The 17,966-nt window shown below is 42.5% G+C and overlaps 1 protein-coding gene across 4 annotated transcripts in view; it reads right to left on the bottom strand.

Annotated features, from left to right (window-relative positions):
- Positions 1–17,966, bottom strand: part of LOC146889658 (TRPM8 channel-associated factor 1) — a 46,612-nt gene that overhangs the window by 13,355 nt on the left and 15,291 nt on the right. For 3 of the 4 annotated variants that reach the window (XM_087901853.1, XM_087901855.1, XM_087901852.1), the window contains one exon: positions 7,090–7,723. In XM_087901853.1, coding sequence (XP_087757979.1) covers positions 7,090–7,709 — 620 coding nt within the window. In that variant the 5' untranslated portion in view covers positions 7,710–7,723. Of the gene's footprint in view, positions 1–7,089; positions 7,724–13,819; positions 13,975–17,966 lie in introns of those variants that run through there. The other variant, XM_087901854.1, reaches the window with a different exon arrangement.

Here is a 17,966-nt window from a genome sequence, read left to right on the forward strand (position 1 = left end):
TTTTTATTAATAGCTATTGTTATACTCACAATGTACTTCATTTATAAATTAAACTTTAGTATATTTAGGTATGTAAAAAAAATCTGCCTCCTGATTTTTAATCTTTTTTCTTGTCCCACCGTGCTCACAAATGCTTTCTATACAATGATGAATAGAAAGACGGAACCAGTATTAGTCTTGCCTTGTTCTCATTTCTAAGGTAAAAACACTGCTGCATCTTTAAGGATGTTTTTATAGCTGGATACAAAGGCACACACCTGTAATCCCAGCACTTTGGAGGTGGAGGCAGTAGGACTTATTAAAGTTCCAGGCCAGATTTGGCTGCACAGTAAGCCCAAGACCAGCCTGTGCTATGAAACCCTTTTTCAAAAATCCCAACAAAACAAAGTAAATTAACAGAACAAAGTGAATGCCTCTTTTCAGACTGAAGAAATTATTTTTTATGCTGAGTTTTTCAGTATTTTATCATGATTGAGTATGAAATCTTCTCAAATGCTTTGTGTATATCTATTGAATTGTATGATCTCATTTTCTCCAGTTATCATGCGAAATTAATTTGGCTTCTAATTAGTAAACCAGCCATTTATAAGTAGAATGGTTGAGTTTTGTTATAAAATATTATATTTTTATATTAAACTATTTCAGTTGTTAATATTTAATCAAGAACTTTGTGCCAGGCTATGGTGGTACATACCTTTAATCCCAGCACTTGGGAGACAGAGGAAGGTGGATCTCTATGAGTTTGAGGCCAGGCCAGTTTGGTCTCCAGAGCAAGTACCAGGACAGCCAGAGCTATAGAGAACCCTGTCTTGAAAAAACAAAAAGAACTTTGCATCTATGGGATATTGCTCTGTAGGTTCCCTCTCCCTTTAAAGTGTCTTTCACTGGTTTTATTATTTCATTTTGAGGGGTGTGTGTGTGTGTGTGTGTGTGCACGCGCGTGTGTTTGATGTGTACATGCCACAGGTTGATATTGGCTAGGGACATTCCTCAATCAATCACTCTCTGCCTTATTTTCTACGACAGGGTTTCTTGGTGAACCCGAGCTCACCAACTGAGCTGGACTGCCTGCCAGCAAGCCCCAGACATCCTTCTGCTCTCTTTCCTAAATACTGAGATTACAGGTAGACTACCCTGACTGACTTCCTGGGAATCCAGCTCAAATTTTCATGCTAACACAGAAGGCTGTTTATCTACACAACTATCTTTAGCTCACAGGTGGTAAACACTGACCATCCCAGCATTCAGAATGAAGAGGTAGAAGTGATGACGATTAGACTAAGGATAGTTTGTATTTCACATTGAACTCTGCCAATTAACAAACATCTCTAACTTTTTGGTTCTTGTTATTATTACTATCCTTTTGTTATTATTATAGTAGTTATAATAAAATATATAATTATAAATAGTATATTTTATATATAAACATATGGTAATTATATAATATAATATTAATAATTGTTATTGCTATTTGCAAAGTCTCACTATGTAGTTTTGGTTGGCCTATAATTCACTCACCATGTAGCCTGGAACTTACAGTGCAGAGATGTGGCTATATCTGCCTCCTGAGTGATAGGATTAAAAGCATATACCACCATACCTTGAAAACTGTAATTTTTTTTAAATTGCTTTACTGTTAATGTCTTCTAGAATTCGATCCAGGAAACCAACTTTCACACAGAACTGGGGTGCTTTAACTACCATTCAATTTATTTTAGTGTACATTGTCTCTTTTCTTAAGTTTAGCTTCATATTTTGTGTCTGATGTGGGATTCCCCTCTGTATGCTGTGAATATGTTTTTATTACCACTAGTTACGAAAAAAACTTCTTTGGCCTACGGCAGGGTGGAATAGAGCTAGATAAGAAACTAAACCGAATTTTGGCAGAAACAAGGCAGAGTCAGGCAGATACCAAGTAGCTGCCAAAGGAGAAAGATGCTAGAACCTGATTGGTAGACCACAGTCTTGTGGTGATACATAGATGAATAGAAATGGGTTAATTTAGGAGATGAGAGCTAGCTAGGAATAGGCCTGAACTATTGGCCAAACAGTGTTGCAATTAATATAGTTTCTGTGTGATTATTTGGCTAGGTACATTCTTCAATCAATCACTGCAGCTGGGAAACCAATGCACAGTTTCCATTTATATAATAGTGCCCAGCATGGGGGGCAACATGCTTCCAGTTAAAGCCTATGCTTACAAATAGGGCTTCTAGACCTATGAAAAATAGAGTCAGTTGAGGCTTCTTGGTAGCCACATATTTTCAGGAAGGTTGTTTGCTGGCAGTGAGCAGAGGCATTGCTCCTTTGAGAGAAGGTTTCCTGACTCAGTGTTAGCAGAAAATACTGCCTGGTTTGTGCTGGCAGCACGAAAGGCTCTGGCCCTTTCCAGAGTTTCTGCTACAGAGCTCTTAAGTGGGGTTTGTAAGCAGTTTGTTACAAATTACTAAATGGTGACATAGACCTGCTTTGTCCTGGGATCTGGAGCAATGGGCATGGCTCATAGAGGTGGTGAACATATCTCTGCCATGTTGACTGGGGCAACAGGAAAAGCCACAGCAATAGTCCTAGCCATGCTGCTTAGCATAAAAAAATACCTTTCCAGGTCAGATACACAATAAAACAAATTCAGACAAAAACACTTCTGAATGTGTCAGATAATGTGTTAGATAAGTGTACATGGGTTTAGGAGAGAGAGAAGAAAGGGTATGGATAGTCATAGATTTAAGGAGTAAAGATAATAAAATAAATGTTAAAAATTAATAGATTAAAAAAATAAGCCATGTAAAGATGGAATATACAGAGAGTCTGGATTATGTGTATTACTGTGTTTTCATTGGATTTTTGACTATTAATGAGTTAACTACTGAAAAACATTTGATTCTGGGGCTGGCTAACCTAAACCAACATGTATATTTTAAAGGTATCTTGACTTAAAAATCTGACTCTAAGGATATGTTACTTTGGAAAAGAGATTCTGTTTTTGTTTCCACAGAAGATGAGAACCTGTGGATTCCTTCTAAGCTAATGAGGTTTGATGGAACCAGACCACCTGAAAAGTTTCCATGAACCCTAAAGTTACTTCACCTAACAAACAGCAGCAAGCAGTTTGGAGAAAACTGTGCCCGAATTCCCAGAATGACTGTTTATAAATGTTTGTTTTCATTTAATGAGAAATATGATAAAGAAATGAATACTTTACATTGGTATGGACTTTGGTTTGTTGATATAAAATTTAAAGTCAGTTTTTATGTGTGTTTCTACTCTTATTTAAGGTATTATGTTTATATAGCTCATTTTAAAATGCAATGTATAATGAAATATTTCAGATTAATAGCCATTTATAATAGTCAAACTTGTAGTCATGTTAGTTATATTTTCTAGATATACAGAGATATATTTCAGTTAGATAGATAATCTCCAACACTTCAAAGATCTATAGACTATGACATTTAAAAGGTTTTAAGAACTTAGACTATACTTGATAGTGACACACATCTTCTCCTGGCAGCACCAACTACTTCAAGAGGAAGATGGACACTGAACAGGCTCCTTATAGTGTTTGTTAGTCATTTGGACAAGGAAGTACTCTTGTCTGGACTGCTTGATGGCATGTTATATAAACTGGACATGCAGGATCCACAGAAAATGACTGCTGAACTTGCCTAAAGAAGTTAAGAGAGTCCTTCAGAGTTCCTACTTTATGAAAGAGTCTGCCATGATAGAGGATACAGAAGAAAGTAACTGACAAACTACCAATACAGGAAAAACAGTCTTTCAAATTCCTGCTTCATGGAAAAGTTTGCCAGATATTATGGGCCTGTAGCCTGAAGATGAATGCAACAATATTACAAAAGAAATTTGGGTGACTGTCCAGGCAAGAAGATGCCTCTGTCTATTTTAGAGTTTTGAAAGTTGCTTACATTTCACTTCCTGTTTACTTAAGTAATAGTATATCCTTCTGGTGGCTTTGGTGGAGTTGAAGAAAGTTATAGTTTTCCCTAGTTATGATAAAACATAAATTAGATATGATGTTTTAGACTCACAAAGAATTTTTCTAACTGTAATTCTTGCTTGATACTTGTTTTATTATATGTAATTTTACAATGTTAAGGTTAAAACCTTCCTTTTCATTTAGACAGAAAAGAGAGATGATGTGAGATTCCCCTCTGTATTCTGTGAATATGTTTAATTACCATTGGTTAATAATGAAGCTGCTTTGGCCGTTGGCAGGGTAGAATTGAGCTAGGCAGGAAAATAAAACTGAATGCTGGGAAAAGGAAGGTGGAGTCAGGCAGATGCCATGTAGCTGCTGAAGGAGAAAGATGTCTGAACCTTACAGGTGGCCACAACCTCATGGTAATATATAGATTAATAGAAATAGGTTAATTTATGATATAAGAGCTAGCTAGAAATATGCCAGAACCATTGCTCAAACAGTGTTGTTATTAATATAGTTTCTGTGTGATTATTTGGGTCTGGGCGACCAGGAAACCAATGCACAGTCTCTGTTTACATGTATCTATCAAGAAGTCTATCCATTTCAACTGAGTTATTGAAGCATTTACTGGTATAGATTATAAAAATTCTCTTATTACCCTTTCAATATCTGTAGATCCATATTAATGATCTTACTTCCATTCTTTACATTTTTAATTCTCCCTTATTGTCATGATCAGCTTATCTAGTGGTTATCACTTTGCTGATTTTTTTCAATCAAACAATTATTGACTTTACTTATTTACTCTGTCCTACATATATACAGCACAGAACTACCAATAACCTGTAACAATCTGCAGCTCCTTCTTGCAAATACTCATCTATACTTACCCCAATGATGTGGGAGGTGATATATGCTCTGAATATGCTTTATTGCCATTGGTTAATAAAGAAGCTGCTTTTGGACAATGGTTTGACAGGGTTTGTGGGACAAAGGTATGTACCATGTCACTTGTATTTTAAATAAATGCAGACTGGCTAGTAGCCAGGCAGGACGTATAAATGGGGTGTCCAGGCAGGAAGTAGAGGTGGGTCAATGAGAATTCTGGGAAAAGGAAAGTTTTAGTCTGCAGTTGTCATTCAGACAGAGAGGAAGCCAGACACAGAGCAAGCAAGATGTGACTACCTCACCAAAAAAATGGTACCAAGCCACGAGGCTAACACAGACAAGAATAATGTGTTAATATAAGACATAGGAATTAATTAATAAGAAGCCTGAGATACTAGGTCAATCAGTTTATAACTAATAGAGATCTCTGTGTGATTTCTTTGGGACTTAACAACTGTGAGACTGGGCAGGACAGAAACTTCTGTCAAAAGTAAAGCCAGGCTGAAAGAGATATACATAGAGAGAGTAGGCAGAGTCAGCGAGAAGCCACATTGCCACTGCCAGAGACAGACACCTTTGCTGGAGCCCACCAAAACTTTCCCAGTAGACCACGACTTCATGGTGATGCACAGATCAATGGAGATGGGTTACTTTAGGGTATAAGAGCTAGCAAGAAATATGCTTAAGCTATTAGCTCAACAGTTTCTCCCAACACCCTGATGTTTTCTAAGCCACTTGGGACATAACTTTCAATACTCAGAAATCTCTTATAGTAATCTGAAAGTCAAAATATTCTTCTGTGGCTAATATAATTTCACTAATATTCAGGATGGAAAGGACACATATAACGTCAACTTGAAGGATGGCTCATTTAGGTTTCAACATGGTATTTAAGCGAACATGAATATGCAGACTATGATCATTTGTTGAACATTCATTTCCTTGCATGCCTGTTGACTTTGGGAACACACAGGATCACACAAACCAGATCTGAAGGGAATGGTACCTAAAAGGGTAGCCCAGAGGTTGTATCCTGACACTCTCCTTCTAGGTGGAAAGAGTTGAAAGGACATTCTAAGGACACACTGTACAGCTACTAGCCTTAGATCCATTTCCAAATTCTTCTGCACTATAATGTATCACATCTTATTTGGCTTTTTAAATGTCTTTCAGATATTGTCATTAGAGATACTCCCATGCCATTCATTCTCAAATCTTTGTAACTCAGTCTTAAGATAAGAAATAATATCTGAAACAATATATTCAATAAATTCTGGAATAACTAATGGGTAAACAGAAAGATAGTTTGCACTCCTTGTTGAAGCCCCAATTTGGGGTTAAAATGAGACAAGGTGATTTCCTTCCAAAAATAGAGAGGACACAGTCTGTCTGATTAATCTGTCATGAAGATTGATTAACTTAGCTTATTTATCATCCTTCTAAAGGCCTCACTGGATCCTCCTCACTTTGTCCCCACTCTGTGGAACTAACAGTGTTAATTTTTCTGAGAAAGCTAAGAATTTTTATGTAAAATGGCTCTTGAGAGGACCAGAGCTTTTAATACCCCACATTCCTCAATCTAAACCATACACCGAATGAATGTCTGCTAAGTGCTTATTTATCTGTTGCATGTACAACACCATATGTGTATAAAACTGATCAGAATACACTCTCTGGAACCTTCAGTGAAGCTTGCCTCTGTATCAGCACCTGTCATCTTCATTCTTAGATGACCATTTGACCCCAGAGATAAAAGTCCTCTTCCACAGCCTAGCATTATTATATATCACTGCACCGTCTCTTTTCAACTCAACTTCCAAATCTACAACTTTCTGTTTCCTTCCTAAACACATACAGACATTTCCAAATACTCACCGCCTTCCAGACTTTGGCCCAGAGGGTTGTTCTATGATTTTCTTTTCCTAATATTTTCCTTTTCACTGTAAGGAAATCTCCTATGAACCTCCCTGCCAAATCATGCCAATTCTTGAGGTAAACAATATTTTTATTAAGCTAAGTGCTGAGGAATATCAGATTTAGTAGGAATTCTTCTCCTCAAGGAGAAAAATGGATTGGTCTGTGGAGGCAGTGTCAATGAAACCTTGCCTATCCTTAGACTCAGGTTACTTTTTTAAAAAAATCTAATTGACTGTAGCAAATACATTTCTATTCTTTTCTAGTAACTCTGGAAGGAACTCACAGATGGAATCATGTATGCTTTTTAATATGAGGCCAACTTCCCATCGTGGTAAGATACTCACCTAACTAAGACGGGGATCTTAGGCATCTTCTTAGAGACTTTATAGAAACTTGTGTCCGCTTTGTTTTCAGTGAAGTATATACCAGCTACACTGGTCACCAGATTCCCAGGAAATGTGAACAGAACTCTTTCATCTTCACCCTGGTTAGCCCAATCCCAGGCTTGGCCTCCTATGAGCAAACCCCCTCCGCGTTTCACAAACTGGACTAGTTTGTCAGCCATGGCTTCATTGTAGGCATCAACACAGTAAACTCCCAGGGAGTCATTTACTTCAGGCTCAATTTGTGAATCTATTCCACAACTATCGAGGATTTTAACCAATGGCGCTAATGACGAGTGTATGCCAATGGCAGACTGAGAGGAGGAACGGAGCCATCCCACAGCATTGACAAGGAAGACAAAGAGCTGAGTTTCCACCAAGTAGTCCTCATGAGCTAGTACGATCATGCGACCTCTGCCATAGGAAGAGGCAGCAATGATGACCTGGCCCATGTCGTTCACCATCACAGGAAATGCAGCCTCTCCAATAAGAAGCAGTTCACATGGGACAGAATCCTCAGGGATATCCCAGCTCGTCACTCCAGTCATAAGGGACTCAAAGATAGCAGAAGGAGTCTCCATGGTTCTGTTGGTTTCTACAGAGAAAAAGACCAAAGACCCAGTTTAGCACAGAATGATTAAAGAATCAAAACCCAAGCAAGGTACTTCTTCTACCAGCTGTAGCAATAACATTACTGTGTAAAAAGATGGACTTTGAGACAACTTGAGTCTCAGTATCCATGCATTGAATTCATCCTCATGACCAAACTTAGAGAGTGCAAGATTCTCTTCCACCGCAGAGGGAAACAACACAGAAAGGAGAGATGATGGTAGAATCGTATCTCCCGAAGACAGTAGTTTGATTTCCTAACCCTCTGTTATCGATGAATGCGACTTATTTTGGAAATAGGGTCTGGAAGGTGCTACCAAGTCAACATGAGGCCATGTTGGATTTGGAAACTGAGGGATTGGAACATAGATGGAATGCTATTAGAAGATGGAGACAGAGAATGACGAGATGTGTCTGAAGACCGGTGAATACCAAGGCTTGCTGGCAAAACTGAGAAGCTATAAGAGAGGCATGGAACAATTCTACCTCTGAAACTCCAGAAGGAATCAGCATTACTCAAGCCTGGGCAGGAACACTGGAACCCTCCAGAGCTGTAACTCTCAACCATCCTAATGCTACAACCCTTTAAAAAGAGTTCTTCATGTTGTAGTGACCCCCCCACCATAAAATTGTTTCATCGCTACTTCATAACTCCAAATTTGCTACTGTTATGAATTATAAATATCTGAAATGCAAGACATCTGATACTCAACCCCCGTGAAAGGGCTGTTTGACGCCCAAAGGATTGGGACCCCCAGGTTGAGAACCACGGCTCTAGAACTTTGCGGATATAAAATAGCATCATTTTTAAGCCGCCCTAATTGTAATCATTTGATGTGGACGCCTCTGAGGACTGGTGCAGTGGTGCAGATTGCTCTGCTTTCACACCTCTCCCATCCGTCTTAGCTTCCTTGCTGGGCTTGTTAACCTCAGTTGGGAGCATTTAGAACGCCAGGCTGAAAAGTCAGGCAGCCCCAGTTTCAGTCAGTCACAAGCTGAATCAGGGATACATGAAAGCTCTCGGGGGCTGAATACCACGTGCCAGACAACCAGAAGCAGAATGCAGCAAATCATGAAGCCATGGCAGATTCTTCCTTGCACCTAAGACACAGCTGAGAAGAGTGTTGCCTGTGTATATCAGCTCCCATATACCCTTCACTGGGAGCATCGATTCAAGGCTTCTCTACAATCTTCCATCAGTGTTCAGTCATGTGCACATCCTACACATTTGCTCTTGTACTTGTTTGGTTAAGAGTAAATCATTCACTTATATTTGTGAATAATATGGGATATTCACAAGGGAGAAGTCGAATCTGCTGTTGAGTATTGCAACCATGAGACTGAGCATTTATTGATGGTGATTGCATAGTTCTCTTATTTTGCAGCTAATGTTAAGGCTAATGCTGACCATGAGGAATAATAGCTATGGCACACATTCTTACATATCTCTCTGGATCCCTGGAAAAAGCCTTGACCTCCGTGCTTTGACTTCCACAGCCATGGAAGGAAAGACCTCTGTCCCAGGTAGTTAATAAACTCAAGTGCCTGCTGAAAAAAGTGGACCGATGACCTGCGGCATGTCCCCAACTTACAGAATCCTTAAATTTGGATCTGTGTGTGGTGGTGCACTTCTGAAACCTTAGCACTTAGGAAGCAGAGGCAAACTGTGAGAAAATAAAATCCTATGATGTTCAGCCACCTTATGTGCCGTTGTGTAATATGGCTACCTCTTGGAACTGAGACAGTGGTGTGGCCTGTGTCAGGAATTCAAGGGCAGTCTTTGCTACATGAGACTCTGCCTCTGAAACACAAAACACCTTCCCTTGCGGAAAAGAAGAGCTTCTCTAGGTAAAATTCATGAACCTAATGCTTTTAGCTGTTAAATAGTAGCACTGACTTTTTACCTCTCTCAGAAAATAGCTAACCAGCCAACAGAAGTTAGCGAGGAACTTGCCCCTTCCTCGCCTTTCCTGGTGCCCATAGAGAACCAGGACAGCAGCACACTGTGCAGAGTTACCGTACGTCCACTCTTTCTATTTCTTCCCATTTCCATTTGGCCACAAGCCCTGTCGATGTCTTCGCTGACAGTTTGCCAGCGCACTGCGATTAACCCAATTTGGTTCTTTAGTAATTCATGTCTGGACTGAAGGAATCTTGTTTCCAAGTCTCTCAGGTCTGTTCCTACCCTTATTCTTCTGAAAGTACTCTAGTAATATTTTGTCCGTGAAGAGAAATCTACAGAGATTCATCTGTGTCCACCGGAGAGACCCTTCCCCAGAGTGACCTTCCATATGGTAGGGTGGCCGCTCCTGCAAGTCTCCAGCTCATGCCCTTCTCCCTCAAGCTATTACCCAAGACAGTCTCAGCTTCTTCTCCCTCCCTCAAGCTCTCAGAACAGGACACATTCCACCTCTCTTCCCTTCTTCCCTCACACTATTACCCAGGACAAACTCTGCTTCCATTTCTGACTCCCTTTCTGCCTTCCCCACTTGTATCCCCATTGCCACCTTTCTGACTTCGGGAATTCTACTTTTCTAAGTTAAGATGCACCCAGAGGAGGAAGTTCAAAATTTGCTATGGGAAAAAAACTAATCAAAAGGCACAAGTCAGACAATAAGAAGACTAGGAAGTATAATTAAGGTTATCAAGGGATGAACTAAGATAAAGAGGAGGAGGCAGAGCAAATAAGATACGATAGATGAAGAAGAACATGAAGATAATTAATTGGCCCATCCATACCCCCTCGTAATAAGAGTGGCGGAATTAAAGAAATATGTCCAAAGATGCCAAATGCCTCCCAAAACTACAAATGGACACCAGTAAGTGAAACCCAGGAGTGGGCACAGATCAAAGACAAAGGAGTTTCCTAGGATCACTTTCATGTATGTGGTCCAGGATCTGAAATTTGGTCATGCACTTAATCAATTTCCACGTACCTCCCTAGACACTCCATTGTACCCCAAATGACATCCTGCTGCACATCTCCTTGCACCATACACATTCCCTCAAGGGAGGCCCACCAGACCTCTCTGTCTCGGCCAATGCTTTCCACAATGTGGAAGTCACACCTTCTGAGAAGAGAATTCATATTTATATGCCTAGCTCATTACTTGTTCTCTGAGATGGTTTGCATGCACATGACCTAAATCTATTTGGCACTTATTTAGAACGATCTAGATAATATTTTTAGTGAGAATTTAAAGCCCCTGTGTAAGTTTTGAACCTTTATTCTGTGGCTAAGACAGTGGTAACAATACAGTAGCAACAGCAGCAATAGGAAAACACTCCTCATCACTTTCTCATATTGCAACACGTAATTTATAAAATTTGCTTAATTCTGACAAACGTAAAAGGCATATATTATTGCGTCTCCCCACTCACTGTACAGTTTCTGGGGAATAAAACCCCAAATCTTTTGAGCGGTCAGGGAATTTGTCACTTGCTTAGTATCACATAGGTGGGTAAATGATGAATCTAGACTCCCAACCCAGGAAATGCAGAGCTGAAGTACAGTTCTTTTAAAATATTTATCTATTTTATGTGCATGTATGTGTGTGCTGGCTAGTTTTAAGCCAAGTTGACACAAGACACAGTCATCTGAAAGGAGGGACCCTCAATTGAGAAAATGCCTCCACAAGTTCCAGCTATAGGCTATTTTCTTAACTAATGATTGATGGGGAAGGCCTGGCCCATTGTTGATGATGCTATCCCTGGCCTGGTGGTCGTGGGTTCTAGTTAAAAAACAAAACAAAGGGATGAACAAGCCAGTAAGCAGCACCCCTCCATGGCCTCTACATCAGCTTCTGCCTCCAGGTTCCAGTCCTTCTTGAGCTGCCGTCCTGACTTCCTTCAGTGATTAGACTACGGTGTGAGAGTTTAAGTCAAATAAGCTCCTCCCTCCCTGAGTTGCCTCTGATCATGGTGTTTCATCTCAGTAATAGTAACCCTGACTACCACAATATATGTCTGAGTAGAATGTACGTTGGCCATGTGCCTGCAGGAGCTAACAGAGGTCAGAAGGAGTTGGATCCTCTGGAATTGGAGTTATAGGTGGTTTTAAGGAACTATGTGTGTGTGCAGGAAATCAAGCAAAAACACTCTTAACGACTGAGCTATCTCTCTAGAGGTTCTTAAGCAACAAGAATATGTCAGCATTTGCTAAGTTCCAGGTTTTTCTTTATATGCATATATATCCACGGAGGCCCCAGTTAAACATAGTATCCTGCTCACATTAGGGAGGGAAGAAGGGAAAGTGTTTTTCTTTATACAAATTTTCATCCTTTAAATTGCCTCCCCCGCAAGTTTTTATCCTCTCTCTCCTGTGAGAGCTGTGGTCCCACTGAACTTACTACCATCTCTGTCAGTGCAAAAGTTACCTCAGGAGCAATCTGTACGGCAGGGAGAAAGCAGACATTCCAATTCAACCACAAAGCAGTCCCATAGACCCATACGTGGTTTTCCCCGTGAAGGATATACGGAAGGGGAGGTGTGACCATCTTGGGGGGAAAGGATTCATCACAGCTTGCACTTCCCTTTGATTTCAGGTCTTGAAACATAGACCTAACTGAGAACAGAGGATGCCTTCTGTGATTTGCATTCCCTAGGTCGCTATCATGGATGTATGACTGAAGGCTGGATTTGAGGGTGAAGGTACACCTGGGGTACTTCTCTATAAACGGATAGTCGGAACTTGCACTAATATCTGAAACACAATTCTTCATTCTTCGTTTCTTCTCTTTTCCACGCCTCTTTCTTCAAAGAAGGCTTTCTTTCTTTTTCCTTATACATCGGAGACTTTCCCCAATGTCCATCGTATTCTTCTGCTAACCCAGAATTCAAACGGATCCAGTTCTTTCTTTGACACTCCATCCTAGACAGTTCCCACATCTTTACTGAATTTTAGTTTAAGAAATTGTTTCACTCACACGTCTCAATGTGTAATGCATTCAGAAGACTTGACAATAAAACGGTAATGCAACAGTTAAAAAGTTAAGCTTTTTACTTGATAAGATTAACAGCATCAGTATCCCAAAGAAGTCTCTCTGGAGTCCCCACCTTGGATCCCTCCATCCCATCCTCCGCAGGAGTAAGGTTAAAAACTTGTGTTTATGGGTCCATGTTTCTGTCTCAGCACACACAGACCCCTGCATTCCAGGGCTCCCATCTCTCTCTAGCTCACACTTCTCACTTTTCCCGCTGGGTTACTAAGAACGGGGTATTTGAGGATTCGGACCCACCCTTTGCCATTAGAAGCCCAGGTGCTGCTTCTTAGCTGTGGGTCTGCTTGCCCCAGAGGGATTCTATCAAATAGGCTGTGTGATAAAGATCTATCCAAACCACCGGGGCAGCCACAACTACGCTAGAGCCTGGCGAAGGCCGCCCCCTCTCCTTTCCCTTCCCTCTAATGGCCAGTCTGCAGAGTATGTGAGTGACGTCAGAGGAGGGGGTGGGGGCGCAGGAGGAGGGAGGTTTGGCTAGCAGAGGAGGAGAGCAGCCAAGTGGAAAATCTCAGGCTGCGAATTCTCCAGGCCTCTGGACCAGGGACTGCCCTCTTCTCTACACACACCCACACTCCAGGCCCCTGTGAACAATGCGGAGTGGGCCAGCGATCTGGGTCCTAGTGATCCTGTTTGTTAGGCTCAAGAAGCCGTAGGATGAAATGGTGGTCTATCACCTGTGTGACAAGTCCGCCCACGCCCAGCCCCCTCCTCTGAAGCCGCGCATTAGATGTGCTACTGCTGGTGGGGCCTGTCTAGAACTCACCCACACAAAGCGGTTGCACACAAACGTCACTGTCAGACCCAGGCCAGTAGGAGCAAGATCGCGGGGTCCGGGATGGGAGTGGGGGGTGGGATGCTCAGCCTCGGAGCATAGCAAAATCACCGTCAGAAGGCTGGCAGGAAGCACCAGGCAGCCTCTGTCCAGATCCGGACACACCCAGGCCCGCAGCACCCAGGTCCCTCTCGCAGGTCGCCAGCGTCCCCAGAGTAGCCCTGATCTCCCGCTCCGCCCGCCTCCAACCCCGGCGCCCACCCGGGTCACAGGCTCCTTCGCCCACCGACTTTCCCTGTGGGCCACTCACCCTGCGATTCCACCAGTGCAGCTGTCTTAGCGCTGCAAGGGCCGCAGAAGCGAGCGAGCCAGGGACTTCTCTGTAGAGTACCGAGGCGTCTCGGAGCAGCGGCCGAAAGCCTGGAGCCGAGCGGGGAGGAGACCCAAGCCAGAGAAGAGGAGGGGTTCCTAGCCAGTCTCCTCCCAACTTCCTCTGGCTGGAGTGGGAGCCCGAGGGGCGGTGCTTGGCAGGAGACAACGCTTCTTTGTGTCGCTGGCTGAGGCGACAAGGCGTTGAGGTGGATTAGGGACACCTAGAGGAGGTCTCATCCTAGCAATGTGGATGGCCATTTTATTAAAACTTCAGTGGGTTATTTCTGTTTACTAGGAAGGTACAGGATGAATCACCCAAGGCATGTGCATTCTGACTTACCGACCGCTTACGCAGAACCCAAATCCCTGTTTAGTTTAGGATGGATGGACCTTGATATATTGCCTAGGGAAAAACACGGGAATTGCAGGGATTGTTGAATATGCTTTTGTTTTTGTAGTGAGGATGAGAAAGGAAAGAAACCTTTCTCCTGTCAATACTGTTTAATCTGAGGAATAGGAGAGAGGGCACTGCGTATAACCACACTGATCTCACTGTTATGTGTGTGACTTCGGTAAATGCAAAATAACACTTCAAAAGAACAATAGACAGTTGAAGTACTTTGTTCTGGGAAGCCGGTCCTGCCTGACAACCAGCTGACCTCCCTTTATGAAATGCCTCGTCCTAGCTGGGTGCTGACTCCCACTGAGACACTGTCAGGTCTAATAAGTAAAACGCGGGGAAGGGCAGTCAGTGGTGGGACTGAGTCAAATCTCAGTGTCGCACGTCACCAGTTGTGTGGATTTAAGCTACTCGATCTACACCTCTTTTATTTTCTGCAAGATGGAGATAAAAACCGAAACCCTGTACCACAGATAGAAGGCTTAAGCAGATGGGCTAATACATGTTCTCAAGAGAACACCAGGCATAAATAAAACTGTGTGACTATCTTGACAAAACAAATATTCAGACATCCCAAGATTCAGCGTTTTGTGCTTTGACTCTAAGCAGGGTTGGAATGCACGCCCAAGCCACACTTTCTTTTCCCGTCTCTTTCCAAATAGCCTTTCTCCCAAATAAATCATACGAATTCCAATCAAAGTCCCTTCGGCAGGTAGGGTTCAGTGGCAGGTTTTACTTAGAGGGACCAGATGGAATAAAACCAAATAACCAGAATTCAGGCCCTGTCAGGTAAAGGCCATCCGAGAGACAGGAAGTATATACCCTCTCTTGTTTAGGTCTCGGGATTCTGAGGTCTCTGGGTTCCGGATCTATGCTCTCTCATCCAGGTCGCTGGATTCCCAGCTATGTGAGGAGCTTTGACATGACAACTAAGTCCCACTCTGACAGAAGTCAGGATTGACAGTATGTCAGGATAAAATCTCCTTATGAGTTGGGGGTGGTGGTGGGGGAGGCTGAACATCAGAATTAAAAATGCATGCTGCTTATATAAAAATACATATAAACGGTAAAAGTTATGTGAGAAGAGCACAAACTAACCTGCTTCCAAGAATGGGGCTAGGGGGCTAGGTTTCAGAAAATGGAGGTGCGGGGTGGGGGGAGGCGGAGCAGGAGTGGGAAAGGGGAGGGGGAGTTGACGAAGGTGAAACAACGTCAGCAGCTGAAAAACGGCATTTTCGTTCTGTAACTCTGAAATACTTCATAATGAAAACTGTCTAAGGGCAGAAATCAACAGACTTTTCTTAATTAAGTTTCAGGGTGGAAAATGAACATACTGAACATGAGCTGGAGAGATGGGTAGATAAGTTCAGACACCGCCGAGGGGTGTTACAAGACCTCGCTTTTGACAGACACCAAGCAGTCTTGAGTCCAGAGTTCAGCGGGTTGTCCTAGCATCGCGGGCTCTCAGGGACCTCAGAATTTAGGTCTCTCACCAGACTGTGGCAGACCCCAGGGGCCTTAACCCAGCCCTCTGACTGCGCCTGCTCTGGTTTCGGAAACTGCCTTTGGAAGACTCACCATGGGTCCACAAATTTCTATAAAGGGCTCACTATGGTAGGAAGAGCTTCCTTCCTGCAGGCGTGTGGCAAGGAAATACACAGACAGCCCCGGGATTCAGTGGGTGGTGGTACATGGGCTGCAGAGAGAAGAGAGGAGGGGGCCAATTCCAGGAGCCAATTGATCACTTTGGGGATGAGGGCGGAGCTCCGCCAGATGCTCTGGTTCGCATCTGGTTTGTGTCAGTTTCCCATTCCCTTAACCCCCAATGGCCCGGACCCGCCCAAGCACTTAACTTGGGAGTATAGTGCACACGCGCGAGCCAGGTCACGCCCCTCACCACCACTACCTGATAAGCAATGACTGGGTCTTTTTGAGCGTGGGATCTCTAAAACCAAGCCATAGCCCGGCTTTTTGCCATGTTCTGCTGAGCCTTATCAGTCTGTGTTTCTTGTGATCTCAAGGGCAGACCCCTGGGAAAAGCCACTTAGGTCTTTTCATGGGGACCCCTAAGGCTGAAGTAGGTCTGTGCTGGTCCTGTACAATCTCCAGCTTCCTTGCTGCCAGGTAGAAGAGCCGGTTCCCAGACTAGATCTTTACGGGAAAGCAGATTCAATTGCTAAAGGGTATCAAAATGACACACTATATCACTAAAGACTTAAAAACTCCCCAATCCAGAGGAACTATAAATTAACAACTGTGCTTTTACTTTCTTATAATTTCTCACTTTACCCAGGTCACACTCTGGAGGTCCACAGTGTGATAGTTGATAGCAAGTGATAACTTGTTGAGATCTAGAATCACCTGGCAGATGGGCCTCTGGGCCTGCCCATAGGAGATTACCTTGATTAGGTTAACAGTCAGGGGAAGATTCTGCTACCATGGGTGGCTCCATTCCCTAGGCTCGGACTGTATGAAAAGGAGAAAGGGGGCTGAGCACAGACGTTCACCATTTCCTGCTTCCTGACTGCTGAGGAGCTGCATCAGACTCCTGCCAGTGCGGCTTCCGCCATGAGGAAGCATCACACCAAACTGCACACGAAAGCAAACCCCTCCTTAAGTGACTTTCTCAGTATGTGTTTTAATAGCAGCAGAAAAGCAATTGACGCACATGGTGTCTGCTCGACTGATAAAATGGAGAAATGGCCGTGAGGTGAGGAAGGAAGTGCCAAGAATGACTCCCAAGGGAACCAACAGCTGTCAGTGTAGAAGAGGGACCACGTTACCAGTTTTCTGTACCATGCATTTTTTTCTTCTCCTTCATTTCCAAATGAGTCTCCCTCTTAGGCCTTTTGATTTTTCCATATATCTCTAAATACCTTCCAAAAAGTATGTTTTTATTTTAATATTCAGAGTGTGCATGCATGCACACATTTGGGTGCCTGTGGAGGACAGAAGAGGGCATTGGGACCCCATGGAGCTGGAATTCCAGGTGGTTGTTAACTGTCTATTGTGGATGCTGAGAACTGAACTCAGTTCCTCTGGGAGACCAGCAAGCACTCATAACTACTGAGTCATCTCTCTGGCCCCTCAATGCCTTCTTCAACACATGAGCTGGTTCTTTCTTCCTCTGTCACAGGGTCCCTATTACTAAATCAGTTCTGACTTCTACACCCTTTCTTATTTCTACTTCTTGATTTCTCTTGTTTTGCTTATGGTTTTTACCCTTCATACTCCCAAGTAAGGGACACTGCTATAAAATTTTGAGAGCACTGAAGTAACTTCTGAGACATTAAGTCTATGTGCCCAGCCACTTGTGAGGGAAGGAACCATCTATTGACAATCTGTAGTTAAGGTATTCTTTCAAAGTATTAGCTCAATTCTTATACTGCTAAATTCTCTCAACGTGTATTTTCAGTGAAACTTTTACAATCCTACTTTCACAAGGAACATGTTATCACATAAAAACAAGGAAAGACTAGTTTCTTCAAGAACTGGAGGTTCAATAACTTTTTGTATTTAAGTTAAAATATTAAAAGTAACAGTTTGAAATGAAAGACAAAACTGTTTACTAAACACCCTTAAGTCTTTCTACCCAATAGAAGTTCATACAAGTATTTATTTAAAAGCGATGATGACTACCTTAATTGTCATCATAGAACCTTCATCCAGTAACTGATGGAAGCAG

Source organism: Myodes glareolus, chromosome 25, assembly GCF_982192425.1.
Source record: "Myodes glareolus chromosome 25, mMyoGla1.1, whole genome shotgun sequence".
NCBI lineage: Eukaryota > Metazoa > Chordata > Mammalia > Rodentia > Cricetidae > Myodes > Myodes glareolus.